Source organism: Olea europaea, chromosome 10 (genome assembly GCF_002742605.1).
Source record: "Olea europaea var. sylvestris chromosome 10, O_europaea_v1, whole genome shotgun sequence".
Taxonomy (NCBI): domain Eukaryota; kingdom Viridiplantae; phylum Streptophyta; class Magnoliopsida; order Lamiales; family Oleaceae; genus Olea; species Olea europaea.
The window spans coordinates 6,118,544-6,129,408 of record NC_036246.1 but is presented as its reverse complement, the minus strand read 5'-3'; the positions used below and the strand labels follow the sequence as shown (position 1 = coordinate 6,129,408).

At 45.2% G+C, this 10,865-nt stretch overlaps 1 protein-coding gene across 1 annotated transcript; it reads left to right on the top strand.

Annotated features, from left to right (window-relative positions):
- Positions 1-3,717: 3,717 nt before the first annotated feature.
- On the top strand, positions 3,718-4,315 carry LOC111400214. Its single transcript, XM_023027639.1, has 2 exons — positions 3,718-4,005; positions 4,103-4,315. The coding sequence occupies exons 1-2, from the start codon at positions 3,718-3,720 to the stop codon at positions 4,313-4,315; spliced, it is 501 nt and encodes a 166-aa protein (XP_022883407.1).
- Positions 4,316-10,865: the final 6,550 nt, after the last annotated feature.

The window sequence follows — 10,865 nt, the reverse complement described above, 5'->3', positions numbered from 1 at the left end:
ACACGTCACAAAAATTAATTTGTCCAGATCAGCTCACATGCTTTACTATCCTATGTTTGAATACCTGTCATAAATTAATTGCAGAAAGATAAATAACACAATTGTTTGATGACAGAGAAACCCCAAGATGGATAAAACTCCGGGCCCAAGCCAGTAGGAATCCACTATAAACGTAAATGAAATTTACAATTAAATAGACTCAACCTACACTGATTTTTCTAACATCCTGACCATAGTTTCCTCAAGGCCTCCTGGAATGCTTGATCCTACACCAATTCCCGGCACCTAACCCTCCTAGATTGCATGCTACACCAATTCCCAAGTCTTGATTTTGTCTATCTCCCGTGGATTCAAGAGAATCGCCTGTTCTCTAATTATCGGGACTCCGATCTCCTTCCTCGATCTCCAAGAATCAACAAAGGCACAAGAAGATTGTGTTGTGGCATTTGGTGAATGTTGATTTGATATTTTTCATGGAATTGATCAAATCAAATATAGGGTTGAATGAGAAAGTTAAAGTGTAGGAGAGTTTTCTTCAATTTCAATACCTTGAAAGCACATTACCCAATCGGTGCACTTTTTCTCATGTATATGTATTTTGGTATTTCTGGTCGGGTTCCAATGTCGAAAAAAGGAAAATATGATTTTATGGGTAACACTGTCGCTTGAGCGACAATCGAGCGACGCTGTTTCGCTAGAGCGAAGTGGGGGCGAGAAGCGAGTGAAGACCATTCTGTTTTTGTCGCTCGAGCGACCACTTGGCAAGCAGCTAGCCAAACTTTAACAACACATCGTGCCCTACTTAATAGCTCAAACCCTAGCACACTTTGCCAAAATTGTAATTGAGTCCCTCATATTTTAAACATGTACACAATGACCCCTAACCTTTATTAACTGATAAATTTACCCCCAAATTTTGAGCATTTACAATTTTACCCTTTTGTTCATAGAATAGCCAACACAAAATCTAACACAATGAAAGGCAACCCCCTCAAGTTCAGCTCATTATCAACGTGGATCTATATTTCTACGCTGATTATAATAGAAAGAATGAAATGAGAAAGGGGAATAAGCACATGTCAAATATACTGGGAATATTGACTGTGGAAGCAGCTCCTGTCAACTGCACAGATCCTGAGAAGCTACCAGCAGTACCAGGGGTAGCAAGAGTTGTGTTAGGTACCGTAATGGTTTTGCAACTTTTGGAAGGCACTCCTACTTGCAATACATCGATCAAATTTCTCTTCGTGAATTCAAAACTAATTTTCAAATGACTATTAGATTGGCTATGAAGATTTCATGCTTCAATGGAACCAATTAAGAGAAAAATGGACTAAGAACTATCCAAACCCAGATGAATTGAGGTCATAATGCAGAAACACAATTAAACAAATAACTATGAAGGATTTGAGGCTGTTGGGTTGAATTGACTAGCAAGTAAATAAGCACATGAATGAATTGACTATAAAGTAAATAAATTACCCTTGCAACTCCTTGTCATCACTGGCTTCTCTATTGCTCGATCCTCAACACAGAAATCAATATAAAAAAATTCATAAGTTACTTAAAATAGTGTAGTTAATTTGGTAACAGTGAATAAAAACTTCGTAAGGTCAGGAACAAGCAAAACATTATTAAGAGGAAGAGTGGCATTTCTTTGGTGATATAAGCTAGCCTAGAGAACCAACCCCAACTACAAACAAGGTGGTTTACTACACGTCGACGTGAAGCCATCGACCCCCCAGGGGCGCCCTACCTTTATGTAAGGCCATCGACCCCCCGGGGGCGCCCTACCTTTATGCAAGGCCATCGACCCCCCGGGGGCGCTCTACCTTTACGCGAGACCATCGACCCTCCAGGGGTGCTCTACCTTTAAGCGAGACCATTGACCTCTTGGGGACGCTCTACCTCTATGCGAGGCCATCGATCTCTGCTCTACCTTTACGCGAGGCCATCGACCCCTTGAGGGCGCTCTACCTTTACGCTAGACCATCGACCCCCTGGGGGCGCTCTACCTCTATGCGAGGCCATCAACCTCCGCTCCACCTTTAAGCGAGGCCATCGACCCCCTCGGGGTTCTCTACCTTTACGTAAAACCATCTACCCCCGGAAGTGACCTATGTGGCCACCCCAACACTTAGTCAAAAATCTCAGGTAAATTAACAAAGCTCCATGGCGGTTATTATGGGCACAACCTCCAAGAAGGAAGTTAGAGGTCCCCTAGGAGAACATGGGGTAGTGGAGAAGCCAACATGGGACACGTGGTACCATGATTGTTCGACACTCACTCGACTTCCAGCATCTATAAATACCCTCGAAGGCGACACAGGTAAGGGGATTAACATTTTTAGCTATCTGAATTCCATCCTTATTTCTCCTAACACATATACTGATTCTTACGTCGGAGGTAAAATGGGGGAGAAAGCCCGACCCTCACTTTTCAAGTTATAGACGCTCGCCGGAGTAGCAGGAACGCCAACGACCACCAGGTATATTAAGAGGTATTATTCTACCATCATTTCATTGACGCCGTCTGTGGGAAGTTTTTTTCATTGAACACCAAAGCCATGTCAAGAAGATGAACAAGAAGTGACATGCGCTTGAGAGCAGCAATGACGGAGATGGAGTCGGAATCAGTCGCTAGGGGCCCTGACCCGCCACCATCGTCGCAGTATGTGAAACAAAAATAGTTTAGTGCCCTAGAGACCCAGCTAGTGGCTATGATGACCCTTTTGCAGAATCAAACGCAGGGAGCTGCTCTCCTGCTGCATTCGGTGGAAGCCGCATCGTTACCCCAAGAGGGGCACATAGAAACTCCGCCTGTCATCCAATCGATAGCTGCAGGCTCGAGGGCTCTAGAGGTTACAGTCCTATAGGCTAACCCACCCATGGAGGATTGGGAACGAAGGATGGAGGAGATCATGACGCAAAAAATAGATAATGTAATATCAAAGAGAAAGGATAAGTGTAGGCAGATGGTCTTAGAATAGGACCCATTCGCTCTTGAAATTATGGCGGTCCCCTTGCCTAGGGGCTTCAAGTAGCCTATGACAAAAGATTACGACGGGGTCATAGATGCACTTGACCATCTCCGGACCTTCGTTGATTTAATGAGGCTCTATGCAGCACCTGATGCAGTCATGTGTCGATCTTTCCCCCTGACCCTCAGGAGAGAAGTCAGAGATTGGGTGGCGACACTTGCCCCCGGATCTATGCGAACATTTGATGAACTTTCCAGGAGCTTTGTGGCCTACTTCCTCAATAGTAAAAGAAAGAAGAAGACGACCATCGGGCTGATGCAAGTGGTCCAGGAGAAGGACGAGTCTGCAAGAGTATTTGGCCAGATTCAGCCGAGCGACCCTTGGAATAGAGGATTTTCAAATGTTATTAGTGGTGACTGCGTTGATGAATGGAACTTGAAACTGGGCCTTCAAAATGTCACTTTCCAAGAACCCCTAGAGTCAATGTACGTCCTATTGAAAAGGGAGACAAGTATGTTGATGCTAAAGAAGTGGAGAAGGTCACAAACACCTCAGAAAGGGATGGAAAATGGAAAGTCACAAGCGAAAGGTGGGAGAGGAACTGAGATTTGCCAACAAAAATAAGCCAAAGAGTGAGCAGACGAATAAGGGAACCATCTAAGACCGACAAGTCAGGCAAAAATGGGAGGAGCCCAAGAGGTTCACCCCTTTAAACACCCCACGTGCGAAGCTATTGATGGAGATACAAGATATGAATGTGCTTGAATGGCCGGGGCCCATGGCAACGCCACCCGACAAGAGAAACCAAGGCAGATATTGTCATTTCCACAAGGATCACGGGCACGATACGAAAAAGTGCCTACAGCTAAAGGAGGAGATCGAGTGCCTCCTAAGAAGATGGCTCTTAGGCAAATATGTGAAGGAAAACCGGGGTAAACCAAAGGTGGAGGACTGCCCCCCGCCTAGGGTGGGAGTGATAAACTTGATTGTAGTGGGGATAGCAGGAGGCGGAGATTCAAACTCGGTAAGGAAAAGCTACGCGCGTTCTCTTAGGATTTGTTCCATCCAAAAGAAAGCAAGGTTTAGTCAGAACATCACTTTTGACGAGGAAGATTTGGTAGGCTTACACACCCCATGACGATGCCTTGGTGATAGTAGGCGATATAGTTGATTTCGACATCAAGAGGGTGCTGGTTGATAGGGGAAGTGCTATAAATGTACTTACATGGGATGCTTTTTTGGGCTTAAAGATCTTTCCTGACAACTTGAAAACAGTAACCACCCCCTTACAGGGCTTTGGAGGACCACTTGGTCGACGCCACGTCAAGTCATGAAAGATTTAGCTTCCTGGATGCATTTTTCGGGTACCATCAAATCTCTATGGCTGAGCTCGACCAGGAGAAGACATCATTTATCATAGACTCTAGGACATATTATTACACAGCCATGCCGTTCAGCCTAAAAAATATAGGAGTAACCTACCAAAGGATGGTGAATAGATATTTCAGGAGCTGATCGAAAATGTCATAGAAGCCTACGTCGATGACATGGTAGTGAAAAGTGTCAAAGCTATTGATCATGTGGCTTTTCTACAGAAAGTATTTGATGTGGCCCAACACAATGACTTGAAGTTCAACCCAGAGAAGTGTGTCTTCGGTGCTGCCGACGAAAAGTTCCTAGGCTTCATGATCACCCAAAGAGGATTTGAGGTAAACCCTGACAAGATACAGGCGATACTAGAAATGAAGAGCCCCACTAGTAAGAAAGAGGTTCAGCGGTTGACAGGGCGCGTGGTGGCCCTCAATTGATTCATGAGTCGGGCGTTGGATAAGTGCTACCACTTCTTTAAAGCTACAGGGGGCTCCACCAATTTTGAGTGGACTCAAGAGTGTGAAGAATCGCTGGAATCCTTAAAGAAGTCACTATAGCAGCCTCCTATTCTGACCAGACCATGCCTGGGTGATGTACTGTGTCTCTACCTAGCGGTATCACCACGGGTAGTTAGCGTCGTTCTTGTGAAGAACTCCCAAAGGCACAAAAATCGATCTACTACATCAATCATGTCCTCAAAGGCATAGAGACAAGGTACAATCTGGTCGAATAGTTGGTGCTCGCGTTGATTATTGCAATGAGGAAGCTTAGACCTTACTTTCAATCCCATACGGTGCAAGTAACGACTAACCAACCCATCAAGCAGATCCTATATTGACCGAAAACCTCCGGGAGGCTACAGAAATGGGCGATTGAACTAAGTAAGTTTGACATTAAATTTAGGCCCAGGACGGCCATTAAAGCACAGGCTCTAGCAGACTTCATTATCGAACTCACCATCCCGACAGAGCCCCCAGAAGGGTAGAAAGTAGATTGAAAAATCTTTGTAGACAGTTCCTCAAATGCAGAGGGATTAGGAACAAGAATCATAATGATCGGACCAGACTTCGAAGAATTGGAATACTTGCTACGCTTTGAGTTCCCTATTACCAATAACGACGTCGAGTATGAGGCAATCATCACAGGCTTGAGTTTGGCAGCAAGGCTAGGAGTGACTTCAGTGGAGGTATGCAGTGACTTACAGCTAATAGTAAGGTAGGTATCGGGAGAGTACGAAGTAAGGATAGGAGGATGGCAGCATACCTAATGAAAGTAAGGGATTTGCAAAGAGGGTTCACAAGCTTAAGATAACGAAGGTCTCACGAAGAGATAATGAGTGGCAGATGCACTAGCAAAGCTCGAATCGGCCAACCCAAAAAATTACCTCGGACAGGGAGTGTGCAAGTCTTACAACAACCCAGCATTCAGCGTTGGGCTGAGGTGAAGAATATTAAACATGAGGAAATTTGGATGGATCCAATAATCAAATATCTAGTAGAAGATAAGGTACCGGGAGACCCCCTAGAGGCGAGGAGATTGAAAGCTCGAGCAGCTTCATTTACCATCATCGATGGGAAGCTCTACAAGTGGGATTTTACCATGCCATATCTAAAATGCATACGCTCCACCGAAGCCAAAGAGGTACATGTCGGGACCTGTAATAACCACCAAGGGGCAACATCCCTTGCCTTCAAAATTCTGCGACAGGGCTACTATTGGTCAACTATGAAAGAGGATGCCAAAGAGTTGGTATGAAAATGTGACACATGCCAGCGTCATGAAAATTTGATCCATGTCCCAGCCGAACAACAGACAGCCATATTTGGGGTGTGCCCATTTTTTCAGTGGGGAATGGACATTCTAGGACCTCTGCCCATGGCCAAAGGGCAAAGGAAGTTTTTGCTTATCGCAATCAACTACTTCACTAAATGGGTGGAGGCGGAGCCACTGGTGACCATCACGACAAGAAAGATACAAGGCTTTGTATGGAAAAATATAATATGTCGGTTCAGAGTACCCAAGGTATTGGTGATGGATAACGACAGACAGTTTGATAATCATAGTTTCAAGACCTTTTGTGTAAGTTATCACATCGATCATAGACTGACCTAGATCGCCCACCCTCAATCGAACGGGAAGTCGTAGTGATAAATCGAGTCATTCTCTAGGATTTGAATACCAGATTAGAGAAAGATAAAGGGCTGTGGGCAGATGAGCTGCCTAATGTACTATGGGCATATTGCACGACTCCACGAGAAACGATCGGAGAAACACCATTTAAACTAACCTTTATGATGGAAGCAGTAGTCCCCGTTGAGATCCTAAACGACACTGGTAGAATGAAAGTCAAGCAGCCAGATGACATTGCGACTAGAGGGGAACTCGACCTGCTTGAAGAGGTGAGGGGAAGGCGGCAATCAAGATGATGGCCTATAAACAAATAGTCGCTAGGTATTTCAATCGAAGGATGAAACCAAGAATCTTTCAGCCAGGAGACCTTGTTTTAAGAGATGCAGCAGCAGCAGGACACCCCCGGCAAAACTTGGACCAAACTGGGAAGGCCCGTATAAAGTAATCCGCAGCCCGTGGATAGGAGCTTATAGCCTGAAAGACATGAGAGGAAGACCACTGGGTAGGCCATGGAACGCAGAGCATCTCAAAAGATATTACCAGTAGACTTCAAAATAGGTGCACAGGCTTATTCTTATAAATATAGTAGAATAGGTTGTGCTTTTAATTCCCTCCATGTAACGCCTCATAAAGGCGCCTTTAGTTACAATTACTTATCGTGTTTAATGAAAGACCTTGGTAGTGGCGGATGATAAAGGCGCTAAGGAAGGGCCAGTCTAGTTGGGACGTCCCGGTGCGCCTACTGAGCTAACGAATTCAAGTATTTTTTATGCTAACATACAATCTTGAATCTCCATGCTCATCCCGTGAGGACATACGATCGACATAGCCCACGATGCTAGGCGGAGAGTCTTGAAAAGCTAAAGAATTGGCTAAGGCCCTTAACCGCCAGACCACCTCCTGACAATCGACATAGGCCAAGCAGCTAGACGGAGAGCCTTGAAAAGCCAAAGAATTGGCTGAGGCCCTTAACCACCAGACCACCTCCTGACGGTCGCCATAGCCCACCCGGCTAGGCGAAGAGCCTTGAAAAGCCAAAGAATTGGCTAAGGCTCTTAACTGCCAGATCACCTCCTGACGGTCGACATAGCCCACTTGGCTAGGCGTAGAGCCTTGAAAAGCCAAAAAATTGGCTAAGGTCCTTAATCGCCAGACCACCTCCTAACGGTTAACATAGCCCACACGACTTAGCGAAGAGCCTTGAAAAGCCAAAAAATTAGCTAAGGCCCTTATCGCTAGACTCCTCTTCCAACAGCTAACTTAGCCTAAATGACTAGGTGGAAAGTATTAAATGGTCAGAATGTTGGCTAAGACCATCGACCATTATAATCAAGCCTAGCGCATGCGGGACGAATGACATTCACCCATGCTATCAAACGACTAAACGTGGAAGGCAACACTAGAAAAAACAAGTTAAAAGAACGATGTGTCCAACATTAATAACCGCTGATAACATAGCATTCATACAAAAAACATGTGATGTGCTCTTGTCCACACCCCGGATAAGTAGGGAATGATGCTACAAGTAAAAATAAAAAGCGACACAAAAAAGAGGGGAACTAACAAAAGATGCTGCTACTAAGCCATGCTTCAACTCTAAGGAGAAGCACCACCACTACCGCCCCACGACGAATGATCAAGTGACCTAGATGGCTACGCCCCACTCTCCTTTCCCTTGCGCTGCTTAAGGAGCTTATCAAAACCTGAGCAGTCAACAGAAGGGTGCTCCGTTAATAGCCACTCCTTGGTTAGTTTGATGGATGCCGCCATCGCCTTCCCCCCATATGAATGCAAGGCCATGACATAATCAGACGATGACTTGTACTACTCCACAGATGTCTCTGAGTGTCTGGTATACTCAGCAGAGGCCTTATACCTCTCGACCGCCTCCTCTGAAGCACGAGCCAACACAGACCGTAAATTGTCATTCTCTGTCTCCTGCTCGTGGGCTCGAGCCTCCGACGCCTCTAGAGATTTCTTCACGGAAGATATTTTCTTCTTGTAATGATGAGCATCTTTTTTCTTTTTCTCTGCAAGAGTTGAAGGTGACGACTCGATTTAGCAAGTCCGGTCTGAAGGGCCACCACCTAAAGAATGATGAGACAATGTGAGAGTCAAGTTGTAAAACCATTCTCAAAAATAAAACTCAGCGTAAAAGAGATATGGAATTAGAAACATACCCTCTGGAGATAAACTGCCGCAGCCCTCTAAATGTCGTCAGCATTGTGTCCTGCAATCACCCTGGCCTGAGCGGGTGTCACCAAAGATTTAAGGACCCCCATCTCATGATAGTCTCGGGTAGGAGGAAACTTGAAATTTGGAAGTGAATCCTCGTGCTTGCACTGTATACGGCTGGAAGCGCCTGGCCTAGGAGCAGGGATAACCTCAATAGGCTCATCCAAATGCTGGGGTCTCTTGGGCCTTCTGAGACCTTCCTCCCTGGATGGCTGTCTTCTTTCTTTTTAAAGAGATGGGAAATGGATCAACATCACTCATATGCCCCTGCTCGAGCATAGAATCCATGGTTCCCTCCAAATTAAACTTCATCCTTGCGCATGAAAAGTAAGGTCCATTAAGTTTACAAAAAGAAACATGAGAGTATAAAGCAAGAAAGAGGATCTTGAGAGCTTACCGTTAGTAGGAGCAAGGTCCTCGTCACCACCTAGTAGGGTCTTCAATACCTCGTCAAGGTCAAAATCCATATCTACATACATACGCCAAAACTCATTAGCCCAGAAAAACAACAAGCAAAAAATCGCAAAAACCAACGAAACCACCTAGCAGTAGGATGACTTATCCCCACTATTAACATGTTTTTCATGGTCAAAATCGATCCTAAGTCAGGGGCAAGGGGGTACATCGACCAATTCCTGGATTTGAGTTTTTAGAAGAGAAGTAATTTCTACTTGGCTATTGAAAAGGTGAATTTGGGAATGCCGCTAGTTGGTATTGAAAGGGAATCGACCTTCTAGAGATCAGACAAAGAAGAATCGGGATTTTGACCCACTGTTCGAATTCCTAAACTTGGGAAAGAGCAAAGGGATTTTAGTAGTGAAAAAGACAAACGTATTGCACTGAGCCAGTTAGTGCATCTCAAAGATGCACCTAAAAAGATCTATAGAAAGTGGAATTCTCCTCTTAAGGCAAACATACAGGAAATACAATGGCTTTCTCCATGCATTGGTGTTAATTTGACTAGGGGTAAGGTGGAATTGGTTGAAAATCGACACCAAGAAAGAGTGAATGGGAAACTAAAAACCCCCATCCATAATGTCTTTATACAGGGCTACCTCACATGGATCAGATCCGGGAAGTCTTTCTTTGGGACCTGGGGCTCTATAGATGTAATTATCAACCCTATCGTACCTAGCGAGACATTTTTCCAACTTAAGTGGAGAATTGTAGAGATTATAACTTGGAATTTCAAGGAGGACGATCTTGCCAGCCAGATCTCGCCCGATTCTAAGTTTTGGTTTGGAGACTTGGTGCAGCCAATATGTCTCTTGGGGGAGTTCGGAATAAACGCTTGGGAATCAGATGAAAGGGTTCGGCTATCAAACTCATAAGGAAACCCACTAGATGAAGGGGGAGGTCGAAGGACGTCGGAGGTCCGACCGGCCTCACGGATGGGCGATGACCAACCGATCGAATTTTTTTCGACGTCTACTGGCCCCCCATCACTACTTTCGTCGGAAGAAGAAGAAAAAATGATTGTCTTGTATGTGATTTTGTAAAAAATGAAGAAGAAGAGATGGGAGACTAAGATGTTGGGAGGAGAAGAAAATGATTCACAGGTGAGGGACCATTCCATTTTTATAAGCAATAAAATTCGAATTATTTTGGGGGGAAATTCCCTCTAAGTTAGAGACGATTGGGTGGACGCCAAGTGTACAGTGAAATAGGCCTCCACCTTTAAATTATACCGCTCGACTTACTTAGGTGAAAAAAAACCAAGACAGGGAAATTACTACCCCTTGCCGAATAACATCGACAAGGGGTAGGGGGGCTAATGATATAAGCTAGCCTAGAGAACCACCTCCAATGAAGAACAAGGCTGGTCACTACACGTCGACGCGAAGTCATCGACCCCTCAGGGGTGTTCTACCTTTACGCGAGGCCATCGACCCTTCGGGGTTTACGCGAGACCATCGACCTTCTGGGGGCGCTCTACTTCTATGCAAGGCCATCGACCTCTTGAGAGCGCTCTACCTTTACGCGAGGCCATCGACCCCCCTGGGGCGCTCTACCTTTACATAAAACCATCTACCCTTGAAAGTGACCTATGTGGCCACCCCAACACTTAGTCAAAAATCTCAGGTAAATTGACAAAGCTCTGTGGCGGTTATTATGGGCACAACCTCCAAGCAAGAAGTTAGAGATCCC

Coding starts and splice junctions, on each gene's coding strand:
- LOC111400214 (XM_023027639.1), top strand. CDS start 3,718: ATGGAGATACAAGATATGAATGTGCTTGAATGGCCGGGGCCCATGGCA. Junction 4,006..4,102: donor GAGGCGGAGATTCAAACTCG/GTAAGGAAAAGC, acceptor AAGATTTGGTAG/GCTTACACACCCCATGACGA.